The sequence below is a fragment of the Ornithorhynchus anatinus genome, chromosome 11 (genome assembly GCF_004115215.2).
Source record: "Ornithorhynchus anatinus isolate Pmale09 chromosome 11, mOrnAna1.pri.v4, whole genome shotgun sequence".
Lineage (NCBI taxonomy): Eukaryota > Metazoa > Chordata > Mammalia > Monotremata > Ornithorhynchidae > Ornithorhynchus > Ornithorhynchus anatinus.
In genome coordinates, this window is record NC_041738.1 from 50,593,195 (window position 1) to 50,617,120 (window position 23,926).

Genomic DNA, 23,926 nt, shown 5'->3' on the forward strand with positions numbered 1-23,926 from the left:
TATCTCTTACAAGTTTCACTAGAGTTCAATTGAAATAACAATCATTAACATTGTTTAAAGAGAAGAGCTAGTTGGGAACTTTAGAGAGGGCCAGAGGTGAAGGTGGCCTGGAAACAGGAGCACCGGCTTCTACCACCTGTTTGCCGGGTGAACACAGCCAATGCAGAGGGTTGAACGATTTATTTGCAGCTTAGACAGCCAATCGAAATAATTCCAGTTACCCAATTGACTATTTGGCCCCGGGACCCGGAGTTCACCATACAACTGTCCAACCCTTGGCTGAGTGTCGCTGAGCTACACCTGGCCAATATCTCCGTCATTCTTCCTGCTAACCACTGACCTTAACCTAATCATTCAATCGTATTTATTGGGCGCTCACTATGTGCAGAGCACTGTACTAAGCGCTTGGAATGTGCAGTTCGGGAATAGAGACAATCCCTGCCCAAGAACGGGCTCGGTCTAAACGCAGTTTAATCACGCAGGTCTACACGTGGGCTCCCGGCCGCTTTAACACGTTGGCTCCCTGGGGGCAGGACTCGACTTTGTATGTTCTGTACAGCACCTAGGAGACAAGGACTGCTAGCTCCCCTCACCACAACCGAGCCACGAGGTTCCGCACTTTGGGTCTGGAGTGTCCGGGGAACACAGTCACCAGTCCAGGTTTAAAGAATCCAATCCCCGTAATAGGCTCCTTTGAAACATCGAGATTGACGCCCCTCCACCCCAGCTTCAGCGACATCGGTGACTACAGTCGGAGCACACACAGTTCCCGGATGAGCAAACATCGGATTCGGTCAGTCGTTCAACAGGTACAATATTTATTGAGTGCTCACTGGGTGCCCAGACCCGTACTGAAGATTTGCGTGTAGGCTGCTTAGGTCTCTGTGTTCAAGTAACTCAGCAACTTCCTTTCCAGAGGCAGGGGGAGGGACGGAAAGACTCCCGAGGGACTCTTTCCCACCCAGGACTCCCCGAATCTCATCCGATGGATTTTCCTAAAGTAAGGAGCTGGGTTGGGCCAGGTTTTGTGTCCCGGCTCTCTCCTCACTTCCCAACCTCCATCTTCGTCATCTTTCTCCATTCCCAGATCCAGTCCTCTTACCTCCCCGCCCCCCTCCCCTTTACTGGCTGGGGAGGGCTCAGGGATCGTTTCCCTGGAGCCCCCCGAGTGTGGGGACTCTTCAGGGCCGGGAGACCGTTTCCTCAAACAAAAAGAGGCCTAGGAGGGTCCAGTGACAGAGCAGGGGACAAAGGTTGCAGCGCCGAGAGAGAGGATGGTGGGGGAGGGGGCGGGGCTGACTGCGGACCCTCAAACTCTTTTTTTTAATTTATTTTTTCCCCCACCAGAAGAAAAAAAATCAACGGACAGTGTCCCGCTGGCCGTTCCAGGCTGATTGCCCTTTCCGGGCAGGTCCGGGCCTCCTCTGGCCGACCGCTCCCAGACTAAATAAAGAAAAATCCCCCGCTGGACACCCCTCCCCCTAGGCCTTGACCACCTGGCCCTCACCCTCCATTAGCCGGCTTCCTGCTCCCTCTGATCCCCCACAACATCCTATTGGCACAACAGCAGGCGGGACGGGGGAGGAGGAGCGGGGCCTGGGGGGCCGCCTGGGGGAGAGAACAATAATAATAATAATGTTGGCATTTGTTAAGCGCTTACTATGTGCTAAGCACTGTTCTAACTGCTGGGGTAGATACAAGGTAATCAGGGTGTCCCACGTGGGGCTCACAGTCTTTGTCCCCATTTCACAGATGAGGTCACGGAGGCGCCGAGAAGTGAAGTGACTTGCCCAAAGTCACGCAGCCGACAAGTGGTGGAGCTGGGATTAGAACCCACGACCTCTGACCCCCCAACCTGTGCTCTTTCCACTAAGCCACGTTGCTTCATAAGCAGCGGGGCTCCGGGGAAAGAACCCGGGCTGGAGCGTCAGAGGTCGTGGGTTCCAATCCCGCCTCCGACGCCTGTCAGCTGTGTGTCTTTGGGCAAGTCACTCCACTTCGCTGAGCCTCAGTGACTCCCCCCAATGCGTAAATGCTCCCCATCAAGACGGTGAGCCCGTCACTGGGCCGGGATGGCCTCTACCTGTTGCCGAATTGTCCATTCCAAGCGCTTAGTACAGGGCTCTGCACATAGTAAGCGCTCAGTACTATTGAATGAATAAATAAAATAGGTCATGGGTTCTAATTCCGACCTCGCCGCCGGTCAGCTGTGTGACCTGGGGCAAATCACTGGAGAAGCAGCGTGGCTCAATGGAAAGAGCCCGGGCTTTGGAGTCCGAGGTCATGGGTTCGAATCCCCGGCTCGGCCACTTGTCGGCTGTGTGACTGTGGGCAAGTCACTTCACTTCTCGGCGCCTCCGTGACCTCATCTGTGAAATGGGGACAAAGACTGTGAGCCCCACGTGGGACCACCTGATTCCCCTGTGTCTACCCCAGCGCTTAGAACAGTGCTCGGCACATAGTAAGCGCTTATCAAATACCGACATTATTATTACTTCACTGGACCTCAGTGACCTCATCTGTCAAATGGGGATGAAGAGTGGGAGCCCCATGTGGGACCACCTTGGATCTACCACACAGTAAGCGTTTAAGCAATACCAACGTTATTAAAATGGGGATGAATCCCGCGAGCCCCATGTGGGACAGCCTGAAAACCCGGTATCTCGCCCCAGCGTTTAGGGCAGTGTGGGGCCCCTGGTAAGCGCTTAACAAATACCATGATGATGATGGTGGTGAGAGGAAGGGAAGGGCAGCGTGGAGTGGGGACGGGGAGGGAGGGAGGTTGGAGGAGGCCAGGCAGGGGCCTGTGGGGCGGGTTGGGGGGCTTCCCGCATGGCCTCCCCCCAACTCCCCTCCCCCTCTTCTCCGGATTCCTCCCTCTCCCCGCCTCTCCGGCCGCCTAATTTCAGTCGATGGGAGCTGAAAGCTTTCAAAGGAACCAGAGATTCGGATGACTCGGTCGGACACGGAGGGAGGGCGAGGCCGAGAGGGGTCAGAGAGGGAGGACCGGTGCTGTCGGATTCCCCCTCGGGAGCCGAGCCGAGCCGAGCAGGACCGTCCCTTCCCGTCCCTTCCCGTCCCGTCCCGTCCCTTCCCGTCCGCGTCCCGGCGACTGGAGGGTGGTCGTGGGGGCGGCCCCCGCCCGGGTGGGGCAGGGCGGCGCGGGCCTCGGTGAGTGACCCCTCCGGCCCGGGGGGCGCGCGCTCCCCGCTGCCCACTCCCCGCCATTGTCTCATTTCCGGCTCGTCTGAGGCGAGGGGGGCGGACGCCGACCCCCGGGGACCCCCCGCCACCGCCACCGCCTCCGCCTCCCGCCTCCCGCCTCCCGCCTCCCGCCTCGGGCCCGGCTGGGGAGCGGCGACGGGGCCTGAGGAGACGGGAGGCGCGCGGACGGGCGCGCGGGCGCGCGGGGCGAGGGGGCGCGCGGGGAGGGGGGGAGGGTCACCTCCGTGACCGGAAGTGCCGTCCTCTCCCGCCCGCCTGGCTCCGGGCCGGGCCGGTCCTGCCCCGCGGGCTCTGGGCCCTGCCCCCCCGGGCTCCGGAGCCCGAAGCGTCGGGGCGGGCGGGGGAGGCCGAGCGGGGGCGGCGACGTAGGGGTTAAGCCGCTCCCAGTCCATCCCGGTGCGGGGCGGGGAGGGGGAGGGGCCGGGATCGGCTGGGGGGGCGGGTACTTCCGGTGCCCACGCGCCGCGCAGCTCCCGGGGCCGTCACTTTGTGTCGGAGCCCGGCCGCCCCCCGCCCCCCGCCCCTCCCCCCCGGCCGCCCCCGCTCCCCCCGCCCCGCCCCCCCGTGCCACCGGCCCCCCCCCCCCCCCGGAACCGGGGACTGCGGGGCCTCCCGCTCGGCGCCCCGGACCTCCGCGCCCCCGGCCCGACCCAGGAATCCGGGGCTCCCCGGAGCCCGGCCTCCACGCTCGGCCCGGCCCGGCCCGGGGGCCTGGAGGCCCGGCCCGGCCCGGCCCCGCGTGCCCGGGGTGAGTCCGACGGGGGCCTCCTGCCGGGGGCGGGGAAGGGGGCCTCGGAGGGGGCCCCGGGAGCGGTGAGTCGGGCCGGACCGGGGGGCGGAGGGGCGGCGGCGGCGGCGGGCCCGAGGCGGGCGAGGACCTCCCCCCCTCCCCCTCTCCCGGGCGGGGACCCCCCCCCCCCCCCCCTCGTTGCAGCTGCACCGATCGGCCCCGACAGGGATGGGGGCGGGGGCCCCGGGGACCGGAGGAGCATCCCCGGGCCCGGAGGCCCGAACCGCGGCCAGGCGCCCCCGGAGGGGAGGCCGCCCGCCGGGAGGGGGAAGGCAGGGGAAAGACCCGGGAAGGGGCAGCTCCCCCGGCCCTCCAAACCAACTCGACCGAGATGGAGCCTAAAGGGAGCCACCGCGGGGCCGGAGACTCGCCGCTGCCGGGATGCGGGGCCGCTTTTCTCATTGCCACGGGCTCCCGGACCCTACGTGCACACCCACCCGTAGGCTTGGGGGCCTTTGCCCGGGGCTCATCATCGGTGGTAGTGGGGATAAGGAGAAAGGCGGGGGCATCTCTCTCCAGGGAGGCCCGTCCCCCCCCCCCCCCCCCCCCCGCCTCGGCTCCCGCAGGAAGAAGACTCTAGAGCCAGGCTGCAACAGGGTCCCGAAGGGTAATCCATGGCCCCATCCGGTTCAGGGCATCGCCCGGTGAGCCCAACTACACGGATGGGCTTCCACCCTTGGGGACGCAGAGGAGAGCTCATACACTGAGGCCGGAATTGTGCCTGAGGAGGAGCGGGAGAAGGGGTCGTGGGCCCACGGTCTCTCCTGGTCGCTTCCCTCCATCTCCAGGAGCTGGAAGAAAGCTTGAGGCAGGGAAGAAGACACCTAAGGCCAGGGGGATTTAGAATCAGTGCTAGCTATGAGGCAGCATGAAGCCTAAATTGAGAGCAGTCACCGGGAGAGGTTAAGTGAGCCTGGGGGAGAAGAGAAGGATGAGGAAAGAACCCAGAGCTGAGATTGGGGTTCTCTGGGCTCCCGTGGAGGAGGAGGACTCGTTCTTGGCAGGACCTTTCCCATCAATGAATCAATTACCATTGACTGCCCACAGTCGGCTAAGCATGGTACAAAACAGACCCTGTCCTTGGGGAGCAGATGGGCTAATGGAGATAAACTGGACGGAGAGAGCATCATCTTTCTGCTTTTTTGTCCCTGCCCGCCTGCCTCTGGCGTGTAGGGGAAGACTTGGCGGTTATATTTGGGTCGGATGGAATCCACATCTCCCTCCCCCTGAATCTGGGAAGGCACCCACAAGGAGGTGGGCTTGGAGAAAAGCTGGGGAAATGGAAGTTTATTTCAGGAAGGAGGGAGTAGCGTAGGAAGAGGGAGGAGGGGGCGGGGGGAGAGAGAGCTTGTAGCGTAGCCCTGTGCTTGGACTGCTCACCAGATTTGACTGGGGAAGGAAGATGAGAAGCATTAACTGAAGGTGTAGGGAGGCCAACAGAGAAGCACCAGGAAGGTAGAAGACAGGATCCCGGTTGAGTGGTTGATCTGGATTGAAATGGGAGGGAAGCAAGGATTGGAAAGGTAACCAGAAGAGGGCCAGGTTTCTGAGGGCAGAAAAAGAGGAAGCGGGTTTATTATCAATCAACAATGGTATCATTTATTGAGCCCCAGTTGTGTGTCGATCTCTGTACTGGGCACTGAGGAGCCTATATAGTTGAAGCAAGAGACACAGTTCCTGCCTTCCAGGGCTTGAAATTTAGCAGGATTGAGGTTTAACACCAGGAGCAGTTGTCCGACTGTTGGGGTTGAATTACTGAAACAGGTGACACATGAAGGTTAAGGAAGGCAGTGTGGCCTAGTAGAAAGAACACAGGACTGGGCGTCAGGAGGCCTGGGTTCTAGTCCCACTCGGCCGCTTGTCCGCTAGGTAGTTTTGGGCAAGTCACTTGACTTCTCTGTGCTTCTGTTTTCCTCATCTATAAAATGAGGGGGAAAAAAGACCGGTTTTCCCTCCATCCCTTCTTCCCTTTTTCCTCTCCCTCCACTTCCCCTCCCTCCTGTCTTCCCTCCCTCTAAGACTGGGCACCCAGTGTGGGACAGGGCCCAAGTCTACTACGCTTATCTCGTATCTTCTCCAGGATCTTGCGCAGTACTTAGTAACTAGGAAGGACTTAATAAATACCACTGTAATTTTTATTCTAAGACACATTGATATCTGTCTGAATTGGCAAAGGGATATTAGTGCCAGAAGGCTGGGTGAAGGAATAGAACGACCCCAGGAGGGGCCGACCAGGCTGGCCAATCTGGGATTCTGATTCAGCTGTGGGGCTATACAGGAAAGGGTGTGGGTAAGACAAGAAGGAAACGGATCTAGGCTGGATGTATTTCCAGAAGTCTTGCAATAAAGAGCAGAGAATGGGATTCCCCGGTAGGCCTAGGGAAGAGAGGGTAGGAGGGTCTTAACCTGGCCAGGTTGGAGAAGGGGTTGGGGGTGGCCGGGGGGTGGGGGAGGGCTGTGTAATTTCCGTAGTAGATTCTCCCACGGCAGACCATTCTGCTTTGTAAGGGAATGAGGGTCCCCGAAGCCTGTGGCCGAATTTTGTCTCCCGGATCAATCAGTCAACGATATTTATTGAGCACCTCGTGTGTACAGAGCACCGGGCTATCTGGAATCAATGCCAGAGCCAAAAGACACAGTTCCTGCCCTCGGGGAGATCTACAATCAAACGAAATCTTGGGTGTTCAGAGTAGAGCATGTTGGTGTCGAATTTCGGGATTTCACCAAGTCGAAGGGGTTAAGACACAAGGAGGACACGATTAGAAATTGAACTGACCTAGTCGAGTCGGAGGCACGGTCGGGATCCATAGGAACGAAGCCCCATTGGGTCCAGACAAATGAAGAGTAGTCAGTTTATGGAGGAAACCAAACTGATTAAATACAAGGTAGAAAGTGCCCATCACTGTGGCATAAAATGAGTTAGGGGCCACAGTGGGCCGCAGACAGTGTGAGGCATTTGTGTGAAAAAAGGAAAATGCAAAGGTGAAGCCAACCCCCACATGCCCCTGAAGCGGATGGCCACCGCCCAACTCGTGGGAGGGCTCTGCTCCAAATGATGAGCTGTGGCTCCAGTTCCACCGGTGGGGCTATCTTGAGCCTGAGTCATTTCATATTTTTGTCCATCAGTGGTATTTATTGAGCCCTTGCTGTGTGCAGAGCACTGTGCCCCGCGCTCAGAAGAAGACAATAGATCAGTGTTGGTGGCAGACGCCTTCGCGGACCACAAGGAGATTACAGTCTAGACGGGGAGACGGACGTTAAAAGTTAATTACGGCTCTGTGCAGAAGTGCCGTGGGGCCGAGGGTGGGGTGAACATCAAGTGCTTAAAGGGTACAGATCCAGTCAATGATGGGAACACGCTCCTTAAGTCTGGAGGATACGAGTTTGGGAGGGGTGGCTAACATCTTGGAGAACAGGATTAGAATTCAAAACAAACTTGACAAGGGAAGAAGTGGATGAAAAAGGTAGGGGCTTAAATCGGGACATGAAAGGAATTGTGCCCTTGGATAGGAAAAACCAACCTGTAGGGATAGCTAGAAATGGAGCAGGATTGGCGGGGTTAGGGCAGCAGGAGGAGACCTGGGGATCAAAGAAAGCGCTGCAGCCTTACTGTTAGGAAGGTGGGCTGTTGCTCTACTTTGAGCAGGTCAGATCTTTAGTAGAAAACCATCCCTAGTTTAAGATCCGGAGGAGAAGAACAATGAAGATGATTAAAGGGTTAGGAGAGAGATCCCGGGAATAAAGCCTAAAGGAATTGGGACTGTTTAGCCTGGAGAAGAGAAGGTTGTCCTGTGATTGGATAACTGTCTCCAGTGGGTGGAGGGCAATTAGGCGGAAGATGGCTCCCGAAGACAAAATCAAAGGCAGAAATTAAAGCAGGAAGAAAGGAGTTCAGACATCAGAAGGAACTTCTTGCCCGAGGCGGTTTGGATTGGGGGTCCTCAGGGCAAATGGGGCAGTCTCCTTTACCGAGATCTCTTAGACTCGAGCTGACCCCAATCTGTCTGGGCTGGGTTCAGAAGTCAGTGGTTTTTGTGATACGGTACGGGCCGCGGCGTGATCGCTGCCCTGGAGGCACGGCTGAAACAATGGATTAATCAGTCAACCAATCAGTGGTATTTATTGAGCACTTATTGTGTGCAGAGCACTGTACTAAGCACTCTGGGAGAGTACAGGAGAGGTGGAACAGGTGTTCCCTGCCCACCAGGAGCTTACAGTCCAGGTGGGGAGATAGGTGAGAAAGTAAAATACAGTTAGGGTTGTAAGTGCTCTAGGGCGGGGGGGGGGGGGGGCAGTGATTATCAAGTGCTTAAAGGGTACAGATCCAAGTGACAGAAGAGACGTTATCTTGCCCGAGACCCTGTTTCCTCCTCATGGGGGGAATTTTTCTCGAGGTTTGTATTTTTCTTTCAAGATTTCTTGGCACTAGTCCCTTGCCCTCGCTGTTTGAAAGTGTCAGAAGCCATCATAACGTCTCAGCCCATCACTGGATGGAGAGAGATGGCTACTCCGTGGGCATAGACCCAATGTATTTGCCAGAATAGCAGAGTGAGTGAGAGAGAGAGAGAGAGAGTGTGTGTGCGCGTGTGCACGGATTCAAGCCAATTAATATTGATTGAGTGCTCACAATGTACTCCTGGGTGCTGAACAATCAGAGAACTGGTGCCTGCCCTTGGGGAGCAGACATGATCACAGAGATAGAACAAACATTGACTTCAATCGGTTTTTGTTTGGTTTGGGTGTCTGAAAGGGTGCGGTGTTCAGGGGCAAGAGGGATTCTTCTTCCATTCAATCCAGGAGGCCTTTCTAAAAGAGGTGATGTTTGAGAAAGGGAAGAAAGTAATTCATGGGTTGGCGGTCTCAAAAGGGGAAACTGTCTCAAAAGAGAAGATGAGAAATGGGGAGAGAGAGTATAGTGGGAGCAGAAGGAACTGGCGATGAAGGAGTGGTATTTATTGAAGCACTTACTGTGCGCAGAACACTGTACTAAGTGGTTGGGAGAGTATAATACAACCAAGTTGGTAGATACGTTCCCGGCCCACAATGAGACTGTGAACCCCACATGGGACAGGGACTGCGTCCAACCTGATTTGCTTGTATCCACCCCATTGCTTACCACAGTGCCTGGCACGTAATAAGCGCTTTACAAATACCATAATAATAATAATGAATGTACGGTATAGAGGAGGAGACGGGCATTCAGAAATAAATAAATTATGGCTATGAAGAGGCAGTGCTATGGGACCGAGGTTGGGATGTATATTAAGTGCTTAAAGGGTACAGAGATCCAAGTGCGCAAACGGCACAGAAGGGAGAGGGAGTAGGGAAAATGAGGCCTTAGTATGGGAAGGCTTCTTGGAGGAGCTGTGATTTAAGTAAGCATTTGAAGGTGGAGAGGGCAGTGGTCTGTTATATATGAAGGGGGAAGGTATAACGATGAATGCAATTGAAGATAGTTGTAGGCCTGAAGAAAGGGGAGAGAAACTAAACAGAGAGAGGGAAATGGTTAGAGAAATCCAGTCAAGAGATAACCAGAGGGAGCCTGATCTCGAGATGGGCTGGTAGGGATGAGGAGAAAGGAATGAAGCTGGGCTTTGTCTTGGAGGAAGGAAGGGCGGGACTGTGTGTGAATAAAAGGTTGAAATCTTCCTGGCCCACCAGCTGCAGCTTTCTCATCGACTCAGTTCCGACTGACCCCAGCGCCTCTCCCTTCGTCCGGTCCGGACCCAGGGTTCTCTGGGGATTAGGGCTGGTTTCCAGGACCGCATGTGGTTTTGTCCCGAGGACATCCACCCCGCCTAGTCTCTGGACTGAAGTCCCCTTATGCCTCTGCCTTTGGACTTCGTCTCCCTCTCCTCCCTGGCTCTCCACCCCCACCCCGTGTCCATCCCTGGCCCCTTTGGGTTTCTTCTTTCTCTTGCTCTGCTCCCCCTGCCCACATAGGGTCTGACATTGAGGCACTGGGAAACTGCCACCCTCCCTCTGCACACGCAGTGGTCGTTTGGTACTGACGCAGCCTCGGGACGCGGGGCCGAGATCCCCTCGGTTCAGAGCCCAGAGGAGACTCCAGAAGGTTCCCCAGCCTCCAAGGTTTAAGTGCCTTCTAGGATGACCCCAGGAGGCCTGGATCCAACCAACCCCTCAGGTTCACGTCTGGGGAACCTGAAACTGGGACTGATGGGTCTCTTAAAGAGAATAACCCTAATCTGGGTTGGACTCCCAGGCTCACTGTGGTCCAACGCAGAATGGGCCTATGCCCTGGAGGGGAATGGGAAGGCCTGGACATCCCCCTTCCCAAGTTTAGTGTTCACCTCGGTCATGCAACTAGCCCCCGTGCCATGGCTTTCATTGTTCTTGACTGGGGAACACTGCTCACTCTCTCTTCCTTCCTCCCCCCCATGATCTTTGAGTTCTCCCTGGATCTCTGGGGCCTCCATAGTGATTCCTTCTTTCCCTTCAGCCCTGATGGAGAAACTTTTGAGACTATTAGGGATGTGGGGGGCGGGGTCACCCTTGGCCTTTGGTCAACCCGTTTCCCGCAGCGCCCCCCGAACTAGCCCTTCCCTCCATCTCACTTCTGCTAGGGACCGAGGTGAACCTGATCCGGGAAACAGGAAACAAAAGCACTTTACCAGATCTTGGGGAGGAGAGGGTTTGCCTCTGCCCGGCCTTGGAGGGGGCAAGGCTGGAGATCATTAGTTTCTGGGGGGGCAGGGATCGCTTACCCAACCCACCAATACCGGGGCTAAGAGGAAGAATTCTTCCATAGCAAAGCCCCACTGAGGATGGGCAAATCCCTTCTTAGGTACCTCTCCCCAAGCACTCCGGACCTGGGTCCGAAGGAGCAGGAAGGCAGTTCTCTCTGGCCTCACGTCCATGTTCAGTTGGAAATTCTCAGCCTGAGGCCCCGGTCAGAAAAGCTCTCCTTCAGGAACTGAGTGGGTGGTAGCAGGGTTGGGTAATGTTACCGAGTCCCTACCCTGACCTGGTGCTGTACTGAGCATGACTGACCCAAGCCCTTTCCTCCGGCATCCGATTGAAGCTACAGGTGGCACATGTGACACAGTGCACATTCGCATGTCACGCACCCAGGCCTCCCACAGATGTGCACTCTTCCTTAGTGGGGGACGTTTGGGGTAGATAGTGTGGCATTTTCATTCCTTTCCCTCTGGTGGAACATTTGGCGGGATTGTTGATAGACAGAGGGGCAGGATACCTCAGCTGATCTGCCGAGTCCACAAGGATGGCTTGAGGAGGAAGAGCTTTGAATAGGGTCCTGTGGTGAGTGGGAAGGAAACTGGGAGCTGGGCCAGGGGAGCCGAGAGAGGCTTCTCAATCCATCAATCATTGGTTTTCACTGAGTGCTTACTATGTGCAGAGCATTGTACTAACTGTTTGGGAGAGTGCAATACAATAGAATTAGCAGGCACATTCCCTGCCCATAACGAAATTTCAGTCTGCGGGGGAGGAGGCATGAATAATTTAGAATATATAATTTAAAGATATGTACAGAAGTGCTGTGGGGTTGGGGGTAGGGTAAATGGCAAATGCCCAGAGGTCACAGGTCCAAGTTCCTAGACAACAGAGAAGGGAGAGCGAGCCAGGGAAAAGAGGGCTTACTCGGGGAAGGCTCTTCGGAGGAGATGTGACCTTCTCCTAGGGAAGCACCTGGGAGAAGGAGTAGAGAAATCGGGGGAGAAAAAGGCCGAGAAGGGGTTAACTCAAGTGAGGGTCGAGGGGAGTGACTGGAAGATGGAGTGGGTTATCTGAAGGCCAGGCCTAGAGCCTAGGGAAAGGCCGGCAGGACTCTTGGAGGCCGTAGAACGCCTTCCCCACCCAGCTCCCAGGGGATGCAGGCTTGGTGGGCTGAGCTGGACCATCCTTTTGTATGTAGAAGATGCCCCTGTCCCCCCGAGGAACGGGCTGAGGGAGAGTCTTCTCCTCCTGACTCCCTGAGGAGAGCACTGCAGCTGGGGATGCCCCACTCGAGAGCCACCTCCCTCCAAGCCTGGAAGCGAGGAAAAAAGACCTTTCAGGCCTCCTTGGGGGTATGTCCTAACCTGCCAACCCTTTTCTTGTAGACTGAGCCTCCCAGCCGTATAGGACAGAAAGAACTCCCGGAGAAGATGGCAGCCCTGCTGACCTCCCGGTCATCCTCAAGCCCCCAGCTGGAGAGAGTGGAGGTCAAGTCGGAGCGAGAGCCCCAAAATGAGTTGGAGCGGAGCCCAGAGCCAGGATCAGAGGAACAGCTGAGCCCCGACCTGGAGATAGAATCCGCGGCGGACCAGGAGAGGGGTGAGGACCGGGGAGGGAGACTTCTCACGTGGCGGGTTGGGGCCATCCTGCAGAGATTAAGAAGTGGAGAGGGCGGAGTCTCACTTGATTGGGCTGGGGCCAATTATGTTAGGAAGATCAAGGCGGTGGGTCACGGCCACAGACGAGAGACCTCTGTGGGTCAGAACCGAGGGATTCTGTTCTGGCTCCAGACTCTGTCGCGCACAGGGTCAGGGTCATTTCTGAGTCCCTCTGAGCCCCTCTGGGTGAAGGGTTGGGGTGGCAAATGGGGTCCCCCTTGATTAGTGGGAGAGGCCCAGAGAAAGCCTGGCCTCACCGCCGGCCTCTTTCTCACCTCAGCTTTGCCCGTTCCATGGGTTCCAGCCATTCCCAAGGAAGAAAGCCTTGAGGATGAGGTGACAACTGAGTATCTTCTACCCAAGCCCCAGGTAAGCTGCTGATCTGCCTTCCTGAGATGAAGCTCAAAACTTCCCCCTCCCGACTCGATTCTACTCGCATCACCCCCACCATCCTCCCCACCAAGAAGAGGCGAGTTAAGATTGCAGCACCAGGGACAGAAGTTAGCCCAAAGGAACTGCTTCCTGTTTGTCAGCATTACTGTCACTGAATTCAGTGCTATCTTGCCTGAGGTAGGGAAGGGAGGAGAGCGGGATTTTCTGCAGGGCCTAACCAGGTTTAGGAGTCCACGATCGCGAACTCGGGATTTACATGGAGTTTTCCTCAAGTCCCTCTTCCCACCAAGTCTGGCCTCATCCTAGGGATTTCTGGGATTCTCCATAGCTTTCTCCTTTGCCTCTCCACCTTCCTCTAGGACTGGGCTTAGGAACCTGGGGCATAGCCTGGCTGGTAAGATGCCCACTGAGCCACTAGTGGCTGGTTCCTGCAGTGAAATTCCACAACTGACCTCCCCTCTTCCCCAGGGTCCTCCCCAGTAACGGGAATTGGACTGAGAGTGCAACAGAAGGGAATGAGGGTTATCCCTCTTCCCCAGGTCCTCTCTCAGCATTTCCACCAATCTGGGCCACAGCATACTCAGCATCCTGGACCCTTCGCACCCCTTCCTTTCCCTAGAGCAAGTGTGGTGTGCTGCGAGGTTGATGGACAGCATGCTCAGTGTGTTCGGGCGTTGATGGTGGTGGGGAGTTGAACCCACTCTCTGGCCCAAACCCACAGCCCAGCCACCCCCCATCAAGGGGGGAAGGGACATCCTTTGACATCCTCAAAGGCGTGGCAGGCGTGGCTCTCACCTACCTTGCCAACCACAGAATGATCTTCTACCCACTGCCCCCCAAGCCTCAGCATGAAGCCTCAGCATGTGCCAAATTCCCTTCTTCTGGCCATTTGCCATGACTGAGGCCTTGATTAACCTACCTCTGGCCATCTGCCAAGCCCCTTCCCACCTGTCTTTCAGAGTCTACCTCCTCCAGGAAATTTCTCCAACTAGACTAGAAAGAGAATTGTGTTTACACTCAGATTCAACGCAAATCAGGGTTTCTTTCATGGATCGAAAGCCCGTTTTCCCAAGTGTTTTGGGGGGTCTTGTCTCTGTATGCATTTGTCTTTGGTTGGGTGTTTTTCCCTCTTGCCGACCTAGACTTTAAACTCCTTGAGGGCGGGGCGTCCTGTCTTCTCTATTTTCTATGACTCCTACTATGGAGTCTTGTGGGCCCCCAAGGTACTCAGGAGATATGCCCTGGGCCTACCTTCGCTGAGCACAGAAGTATGCCCTGGGCCTGCCTTCGCTGAGCACAGGTGATTGGAATTTAATCCATTAGGGATTGAATGAGACTGTATCTCTCATTTTCTTTGCCTCTCAGGAACTAGTGACATTTGAAGATGTGGCCTTGTATTTCTCCTGGGAAGAGTGGGCGAGACTGGAGGCAGTTCAGAGAAATCTCTACAAGGATGTCATGAGGGAGAACTATGGGATTCTCATGTCCCTGGGTAAGGCCCTGGCTTATTATCAATTATAAATAATAATAATAATTGGTATTTAAGCGCTTACTACATGACAAGTACTAGTCTAAGCGCTGGGGTAGATAAAAGATCATTAGGTCCCACAGGGGGCTCACGGTTTAACTAGGTGGGAGAACAGGTATTGCATCCCCATTTTGCAGTTGAGGGAACTGAGGCACAGAGAAGTTAAGTGACTGGCCCAAGATCACACAGCGGACAAGTGGTGGAGCTGGGATTAAAACTCAGGTCCTCTGACTCCCCGGCCCGTATTTTCTCCACCAGGCCACGCTACTTCCCTTACAGAAGGAAATAACGGGGTTGTGAATGGGCTGTTTCCTGAGACCTCTTGAGAGGTCATTCTCTTTGAGCCCAAGATCTGTGAGGCTGTCTTCTGGCTTCTGTTGTCTTCTCCCACCGCCTCATCCCCTCACAGATTCCTGTGGTCCATCATGCCCCAACACCCTCTCGTGGGGGAAGGTGGTTGGAATCCACAGAGGGGGCTTCAGCACCAGTCAACTCTTGCAGGAACCTTCTGAGTCCCTGGAGCGCCCCTGAATCTGTGACCTGACTCTCTGGGCATTCCCAACCAATCCCTTTCCCCCTCCCTGCAACCTCCCACCCCCAGAGCCCCCAGCATTGGCTTGGCCTTTCAGAGAGGGAGAGGGTGGGAGTGACATCCCCCCAACCCAGGAACATAAGCTCAACAAAGCCTGAAGGTTCACTGGGGCCAGATTGTCTCTGGCCTGCAGGTCTCCCAGAAGCTGTCAGTGGTGAAACATCATTGACACCCAAGCGAAGCAGCCATTGTAGGGGAGGGGTTGGCAGTCGAACGGGGGGAATTAAGGAAAAATTGAGCATCGGGGAGGATTGGCAGAAGAGGCAGGGAGGTCTTAAAGCAAGAGACTCAGGGAAGCTGCACTCGTGGTCTTGGGACCGAAAGGAAGAAATGGCGGGGGGTGGGTAGACGAGGAGGGGGTGACCGTTGCTCCAACAGAATGTGGGGCTAAGGCTTCTTTCTAAGAACGCCCCTCCCTGCTCCAAACAAACCTCCCTTCGCCTTCTCCCGGCCAGGGTTCCCGATCCCCAAACCAGAGGTGATCTCTCAGCTGGAGCGAGGGGAAGAGCCTTGGGTTCCAGACCTTCCAGGCTCCGAGGATGGGGAGATCTTGACTGGCGTCTACACAGGTGAGCAGTGGGGCAGGGGAGAGGGGATTTCATGAGATCCTTCCAGGCTCCGGCCCTGCCTCCCACGTGATCCCATTGCCAAAGTCACCTTCTGACCACGTACGTGCATGTCTCGTGGATTTGGACTGGAACTGGAAGTTGTGCGTCCCTTGCCGCCCCCTCCCTGACTCCCCTTGGCCGTGGGCAGTGTCTGGTAGTGGCGAGGATCCCCTGCCTTAGCTCTGCCTGGGCAGAGCAACCACTACGGCTGCCTCAGGGCTTTGTTCAATGTTCAGGGAAAAGCCTAAATATTGGGTCCAGGTAGGCTTTGGCCAAAGGCACCAGAATGGGAAAGGCCACAAAGCTTACGGCCCCTGGAGAGATATGCCTTCGTGGGTGCCTTCCCATTTCGTGAGTGTGTACAGTTCTCAGTGGCGGATGGGCCCCTCGAAGCAGGGATGCATTTTCCTAGCGTGTTCAGATCCTAATAATAACTGTGGTATTTAAGTGCTTACTATATGCCAAGCACTGTTCTGGGTGCTGGGGTAGACGCAACATAATTGCGTACCGCGTGGGGCTCCCAGTGTAGCAAAGGGAGGGGCAGGGCTTAGTGGACATCTCGACCTATCCTGCTTCCTGGGGGTGCCGGCAGGAATAGGGGAGCTGAACCATCCTTCTATAGAAGATGTCCCTACCCCCAGAGGAGGGGACCATGGGCCTCTCTTCTCGGGCCTGCTTGGGGATGGACGGAGGGGAGAAACTGAGCTCCCCACCGCACCCCAACCCCAGTTTGCTTGCTGGCCTCTTCCCCAGGCACGAGAAAAAGTGCTGGCACCTGACAGGTGGAGGTGGCCCATCTTGCAGATGAGTTCAGGAGGACCCACCCTCCCACCAGCCTTCAGTGTTTCAGCAGTGATATCCCTGAGAGCAGGAAGCAGCAACAGGACCTGGAAACCTTGGTTAGAAGAAAGGGAGGAGGGACTAGAACTCAACCCAGCAAGTCCCAGCTTCCCCTTGCGGGCCATTCAGCTCCTCCTCTCCAAAAGCCAGCAGGGCTTTCCCGGGGCCCCCACCTCCGCCTCGACCTTTGGATCCTGTAGGAGCTGGATGCGGATCCTGGCCCGACCCCAAGGAAGTTGCAGCCCTGCTGAGAGTTTGGGAGGGGTTGTGTGTTTCCATTGTCATTCACACCTTTCCTGGCCCACAGCCTGATCTCTCCAGGGTCTGGACTTGCAAGCTCAAGGTCAGGACTGGATTAAGCGGATAAGGCCTCCTCACCTAGTTAGCCAATGCATCCTACAGAGGTGCCGAGGAGGAGAAACGATAACAGGCTGCCCTGGCTTGAGAAACAGGGAGCGAGGAATCTCTCAGCTCTGAGCTGCCCAGGGCAGAGGCTGCAAGGTGAGAATTGGGTTCTAATTTGGTTGAGGCAGGTTGGGTTTTCTGGAAGCCCAGCGGGTTGGAGTTTGAAAACCCAGCAGTGTGTCTTTCCTCCTTCCTCACCAGGCCACAGAGTAGCAATAGTAGTAATAATATTTATTAAGGGCGTACCGAGTTCAGAACACTGCACTAAGCACTGGGAAAGAATACACAGGTGGGAATTAGACACAGTCCCGGACCTTAGGGTAACTCACAGGTTGCTGTGGAAAGGCAGGGGTTGTGTTCCCCCATTCCTGAGAAGGAGGAGCTTTCAGTATCACTACAGTAGTGGCCAGGCGGAAGGTGCAATCAGTGGATAGACGATGTCGGGCACCGGGAGGGAAAGAGGGAGAGAGGAGCCCATCAGGGCTAGCTGGGGGCCAGTGGGCCAGCCCAGTCTCGGGGGGGGGAACCCGACCTCTCAGTTAACTGGAATACCCAGGAGCAGTTTTCTGGAGGGACTCAATTGGTTGGTGTTCCTGAGGTCCAATCTTGGCTATGATGTGCCCCACCGCTGCCCTCTCTGCCACTGCCGCTTCCTGGCGGGCAGAAGCCAAGCCCCACAGAGACAGGAGAGATTGAAACCTCTAAGCTATGCCGAGAGGTCTCCCGGCAAGAGCGACGTTCCCTAGACCTCCCACACCTGCCAGGACTTTTTCATTGATGCTCTCGGTAGCAGGGAGCGGTGATTACTGACAGAGCCCAGAGCAAGTACTGGGAGGTGGATTTTCTGGTTTTACTATAGTAAATGTCTTACGGCTCCTGACCTGAATGCGGGCAGGCACTGTGTCTGTGCACCTGGGCCCCGGCTCTGCTGCAGTTTCCAGGAACAGGAAGCCTCGTGGTCCTCTGTGAAAGGTTTCTGGAGATGTTCGAAGGGTGAGGATGGAGGTAGCTGACAGGAATGTCTCCTCCAAGGCTTCCCCTTTTGAAAACTCACCCCGAAGGGAAAGTGATCACCCAGCCAAGCTCTCCAGAGTAAAGGCTTAGTGCTCCTGACTCCACCATCCTCCCAATCTCCCTCTCCCAGCCCCCGCATAAACCATAATAAGCTTTGGAGATGAGATCATCGGTCCTGAAGCCTGGGAAGTTGGAGAATCCAAGGTTCCCTGGGCTGGCCAGATCCTCCAGCGGTCATTTCACGCACATCTCTTGCTCGCTGCTCCTTAGAGCGTCTCTCACCAGGGTAGCCGCGGGATGGGTTTTCTTCCTGTTCCTTCAGGAAAGGAGATTACAGGCGGCCCCCACTTAAAAACTACTTTTGTGTCCCCTGAGCCTGGCAAAGAGAAAGTTGTTCCTCTTGTCCAACCTAGGGTGTTCGAGGGCCCCTTCTCCCTGAGCAGGTGTAGGGCCTGTAGAGGCTAAGACGGATCGAGGGGACAGAGTTCCAGGAACCAGCTTGGTCATTTAGTTGGGGAGTTCCAAGTACTTCACAGCTCAGAACGAGGGGCCCTATAGAGCCTGGCTTTTGGGCAGCAGCAACAGCAGCGAGAGAGCTTCCGGGCCGGAAGCTGGGGCTGCTAGGCCAAGACCCTCAGACTTGAGCCCAAAGTGTTTGAGGCCGGCAAGGAAGGAACGTGGAGGAGTGAGAAACCCGCTGACTTAGGGAGAAAGAAGCTGGCGCCTCACCAAAGCAAGTCGGGTCTTGAGACGCTGAGCGTTAATGAATGTTTCCGTGGCATGTCGGGCCGGAGCCTGAGGCCAGCTGGGAAAAGCTGGGGAGGGTTTGGAGAGGGGTGAGGGAAGAAAAGGGGCCTGGGAGCTCTGGCCCCTGCTCCGCCCCCCACAGAAACCTGGATGCCGTTCTCCCCTCCTCTGCCCCCACCCCCGGCCCAAGGAAGGGAAGGCCTCTCCCTCATCTTGGACAGCTCCTTGATCTCTGACTTCCCAGTTCCCCAGGGCACAGAGAGCCCGTGCCTGTGGAGAGAGGGAAGGAGCATTACAGGAGGGGATCAGAGGAGGAACGTGAGACCCCCGGAGAATGTCCAGAGGAGAGCGGCAAAAGAGTTGAAAGACTGAGGGGCAGAGGGAAGAGGCGACCGGGGTAATTACCAAGAACGAGTTTGAGCCACAGAGTAATCATCTGCTCTCCATCACCATCAGAAGGGCCAAAGCTCCAGCAGAAAGGTCTGTCTGAGGTGATCTGAAAGGGAAGACCCACAGAGAGTGAGAGACTCGAAGGTTCCAGTGAGGGAGGCTGGGCTCTCTGCAACCTGACAAAATGCCAACATTGGCTTTGGGCCACACTATTCTCCCCGCTCAGGAGGCCGAAGATGATCCCACCCACCTGGAGTGGCTTGGGGGGACTTTGGGTTGGACTCAGCAGCCTGCTCCAATCTGTAGGCACCCCAAGAGGGTGGTCCAAAATAGACAACCTCCTTGGGATGGAGTGCTCTCTGGACAATTTCCCTCGCCCAGCCTCCCGTCGCTAGTGGCCGGGGACTGAAGGTGAGGGGATGCCCTGCCCCCTGTGTCTGGGCCTGTTTCTCACTCTGGAACCCGAGGCAGGGACACCGTGGCAGGGGTGGAGGTTACGAAAGATGGTAATGGGTTAGGGGCTTCTCGGCAGAAGGAAAATTGGGGAAAATCAGGTCAGGCTCCCACAGTTTCACGGCAGCGAGAGGATTTTGATTTCCAGTTGTCATCCTTAAAACTCACCCTTGAACCCATTCTGCCTTGTCTGTTCTTTGTCTCTCCGATGTCCTCTCTCTGTCTCTTTTTCTCTCTTTCTGTCTCCATCTCGTCCAAATCGTTCCCTTGCAGGTGGTTGGTTCTGGAATGAGAATGGGGAGGACAGCGAGGACAAGGAAGAGGAGGAGGAGGAGGAAGATTCCTTGCTGGAGCCTCCGGAGGAGTCAGAGCCGCCGGGGCTGTGGTCGGCAGCATACGGCGTGGGGGATGTCCCGGGGACCTGGGGCCCGGACGACGCCGTCCAGGTCCAGCCGCCGGGGCCGTGGGGAGGAGAAGCCGTGGGGCTGGGCATCGGGCCTGACGGCCAGGAAGTCAAACCCATTTCCCCCGAGGAGGAGGAGGAGGAGGAAGAGGAGGCGGCGGCGGCGGCGGTTCCCCCTCACCTCCTGGCCCACTGGGCGTTTCCGTCGGTGGCGAGAGCGGCCGGGGGGCGACCGGAGACCACCTGTGACGTGTGCGGGAAGGTCTTCCCGCACAGGTCCGGGCTGGCCAAGCACCGCCGGTACCACGCGGCGGTGAAGCCGTTCGGCTGCGAGGAGTGCGGCAAGGGCTTCGTGTACCGCTCCCACTTGGCCATCCACCAGCGCACCCACACCGGAGAGAAGCCCTTCCCCTGCCCCGACTGCGGCAAGCGCTTCGTCTACAAGTCGCACCTGGTGACGCACCGGCGCATCCACACGGGCGAGCGGCCCTACCGCTGCCCCTTCTGCGGCGCCGGCTTCGGCCGCCGCTCCTACCTGGTGACACACCAGCGCACCCACACTGGGGAGAGGCCCTACCCCTGCCCCCACTGCGGGCGCAGCTTCAGCCAGAGCTCGGCCCTGGCCCGCCACCAGGCCGTCCACACGGCCGAGAAGCCCCACCACTGCCCCGACTGCGGCCGCGGCTTCCGGCTCCGGGCCGACTTCCAGCGGCATCGCCGGGGCGGGAGGTGCCCCGACGTGGGGAGGGAGGACGAGGAGGAGGAGGCGGCCGCGGCGGCCGCGGCGGGGGCCGGCAGGGAGGATCCCGAGCTGGAACGGGAAGAGCCCGACCCTCCGAGCGAGGGTCCCCTCCTGGACGGGAAGCTCCCCGAGGAGTTGGAGAACGGCCTGGGGGACGGGCCGGGGCCCGCCCCGCTCCCGCTGGGCTTCCACCTCCCCGGCCAGCCCAAGCCCTGGCCCCTGGGCGAGGACCTGCCCCTGCCGGCCCTGCACCGCCTGGGTGAGGGCCTGCCCCGGGAGCTGCTGGACCTCCCCCCGCTGGCCGGCCCCACCGTCAGCCAGATCCCTCTGGCGGAGATAGAGGCCCTGCGGGCCGGGGAGCTGATGCCCCCCAGCCCCCTGGTGGAGGGGCTGCTCTCGGAGCTCCAGGCGGCTCCCTCCCTGGAGGACGAGACCCCCTGGATCTGCTCCGACTGCGGGAAGACCTTCGGGCGGCGGGCGGCCCTGGCCAAGCACCAGCGCTACCACGCCGGGGAGCGGCCCCACCGCTGCATCGACTGCGGGAAGAGCTTCGTCTACGGCTCGCACCTGGCCCGGCACCGGCGCACCCACACCGGGGAGCGCCCCTTCCCGTGCCCCGAGTGCGGGGCCCGCTTCGCCCGCGGCTCCCACCTGGCCGCCCACGTCCGGGGCCACACCGGGGAGAAGCCCTTCGTCTGCGGGGTCTGCGGGGCCGGGTTCAGCCGGCGGGCCCACCTGACCGCCCACGGGCGGGCCCACACCGGGGAGCGGCCCTATGCCTGCGGGGAGTGCGGCCGGCGGTTCGGGCAGAGCGCAGCCCTGACGCGCCACCAGTGGGCCCACGCCGAGGAGAAGCCGCACCGCTGCCCCGACTGCGGCAAGGGCTTCGGCCACAGCTCGGACTTCAAGCGCCACCGGCGGACCCACACCGGGGAGAAGCCCTTCCGCTGCGCGGACTGCGGTCGGGGCTTCGCCCAGCGCTCCAACCTGGCCAAGCACCGGCGGGGCCACACCGGGGAGCGGCCCTTCCCCTGCCCAGAGTGCGGCAAGCGCTTCTCCCAGCGCTCCGTGCTCGTGACCCACCAACGCACCCACACCGGGGAGCGGCCCTACGCCTGCGGGGCCTGCGGCCGTCGCTTCTCCCAGAGCTCCCACCTCCTCACCCACATGAAGACCCACCGGGGACCTGGATCTGCAGCTGGAGCCGGGGCTGGGGCCGGAGCCGGGACCGGGGCTGGGGCCGGGGCCGGGCCTGCGGGAGAATCTCAGGCTCAGGCCCAGTCCCAGTCCCAGGCTCAGGCCCAGGCCCAGGCCCAGGCCCAGGCCCAGGCCCAGGCCCAGGCCCAGGCCCAGGCCCAGGCCCAGTCCGTCACTCAGGCCCAGGTGCAGGTTCAGGTGACCGGGATGATGGGGGAGGGAGAAGACAGTGGGAGCACTCTCCTGGGATTCAGGGCGGGTGCTAGGTTTGGGACCGAGGACCCCGCCCCGTTCCCTGCCCCCTCCTGTTCCTATGAGGAGACCCTCATCTAGCCTGGAGAGGAGGGAGGAGGGAGTGGGTGTCCTTGTCGCCCTGGCGTGCCTCCATCTTGCCTCAGTCCTTGGGGAACCCCAAGGGTGGGAGGGTGCCGGGGGCAGAGAGCAGCCCCGTGGAGCCGCCAGCGGCTCTCCCGATCTCACCCTCCCTCCTGCTCCTCCCTCCAGGTGCCCAGGCGAGGGAGGGAGGGAGCGGGACCCCGGTCAGGGCTCGGTGGGGCAGCTTTCCCTGAAATCTCCCTCAGGGTTTTTTCCCCCATCTTCCCTCTCTCCCTCCACCTCCCCTTACCTCCCCTAAGCCTTTGCTCTTGCGTTCCTCTCTTGTGCTAGTTCCCTCTGGTGTGACCCAAGAGATAGGGATGGGGTTGGTATCTCGGGGGAGGGGGGTGTTGGGAGGGGGGCGGGAAGCTGGGGGGGAGGAAGGGGAGAGGGGGAGAAAGAACGGGCTGCAAAGGGGTAATGGTCGATGCTATTGCAGTCTTGCAGGTATATAGTTGTCCTTCGTATTCGAAGAAGACACCACTGACGGTGAAATTCACCCGCGTGTGTGTGGCTGAGAAGGCCAAGGGCGGGCCCCACGGTCCCGGCCACGCTGGGCTCGCCAGCTTGCAGAGGGCCACGTGCCGGTCCGGTATCATTGTAATATCACGAATGATGATGATAGGTATTTTCCTCTCTCCAGGGCTGTGGAGCCTGGGAGTTAGAACCGAATGAGGGTGAAAAAGAAGGGTGCATTGGCAAGATAATCGATCTGGATTAGAGCAAGGGAGGCTTTTGCTTTGGGTCAGGAAAGAGGCGGAGAAGTGGCAGCGTACGACTCTCGTCACCGCGTCCAGGGGGATTTGGGCCCAGCCATAAAGTCAGTCAATCATTGGTATTTATTGAGCGCTTTCTGTGTGCAGAGCACTGTACGGAGTGCTTGGGAGAGTACCGTACAACTGAGTCGGGAGACACGTTCCCCGCTTACAAGGAACTTACGGTCTGGAATTGACTTTTGAACTCAGCCGGCGTGAGGTCATCCTCTTCTCAGCGGACAGATGGCAAATGGGGTCATTTCAGGTCGGGTCAGTACACTTTGATGCCAACTAGGAAGTGACTGAGGAAGCGGGCAGGTGTGTCACCCATGCCCCGGCTGGCCGCTTCAGATTGGGTCCCAGGCCCAGCGATGGGACGGGGTGGGGAGGGAAGGAGGGCCTGTGGAGACCTGGAACGGTAACCACGGGGAGGGCAGTTGGGAAGAGGCCACCGAGCCTGTCCCGCTCCGCATTGGAAGCTCGGGACCAGGAGCCTCGCAGGGAGCCGCGGGCCTGGGGCCAGTTAACAGTTGATGGGCCAGTATATCAATGTTATTTATTTTCCTCTCTGTTTAGTGCACCCCGGATAGCCTGCCTGGAGGGAGGACGGGCTAGTGAAACTTGTTTGTGGGCTGGGTCACTCTGGGCCACAGATTTTGGGTTTACACAAGAGGTTGTAAATAGGCAAATCTGGAACCCTGCACTTTGGAGTGATCTCAGCCCTTCCCCGCCATCCCCCCCCTACCCCCAGGCGTTCTCTTGTGAAGCCACAATTAAACTCATTAGCCAAGCCCCGCCACACCCTCTTAAAACCTGCTAATAGTTTGGTTTAATCAGCACTATTTACCCCAATTTGCTTCTTCACCAGTCTTGCTTGCGTATGTGTCCCCAGTACTCATGTGGATCTTTGTCTCCCACACCTCCCCAAGAATCCCTCCCACCCTCTTCCCTTGAGGCAAGCCGGGCTATTAAGGCAGAGGATGGCGGTGCTTTGCCCTCTGGGACCTTCCCTGGTGGGAAGTGGGCGGACATGGGTGGGGAGGGAGGGGAGTTTCTAATGCAAATATGGAGAATGTGCCTATCCACAGTTGGCCCTCCACTGTGCTGTTTGGACC

The 23,926-nt window shown here is 58.0% G+C and overlaps 1 protein-coding gene across 3 annotated transcripts; it reads left to right on the forward strand.

Annotated features, from left to right (window-relative positions):
• Positions 1 to 704: 704 nt before the first annotated feature.
• Positions 705 to 22,417, forward strand: ZNF316 (zinc finger protein 316). 3 transcript variants are annotated; one of them, XM_029074459.2, is made up of 6 exons: positions 705 to 809; positions 12,097 to 12,310; positions 12,650 to 12,738; positions 14,128 to 14,254; positions 15,338 to 15,451; positions 19,613 to 22,417. In XM_029074459.2, exons 1-6 carry the CDS (start codon positions 774 to 776, stop codon positions 22,012 to 22,014), a joined length of 2,982 nt encoding a protein of 993 aa, XP_028930292.1. In that variant the 5' UTR covers positions 705 to 773; the 3' UTR covers positions 22,015 to 22,417. The 3 variants fall into 3 exon arrangements, with proteins under 3 accessions (XP_028930292.1, XP_028930293.1, XP_028930294.1); XM_029074460.2 differs by lacking the exon at positions 705 to 809 and adding an exon at positions 3,950 to 3,973; XM_029074461.1 differs by lacking the exon at positions 705 to 809 and adding an exon at positions 4,010 to 4,038.
• The last annotated feature ends 1,509 nt before the right edge of the window (positions 22,418 to 23,926 follow it).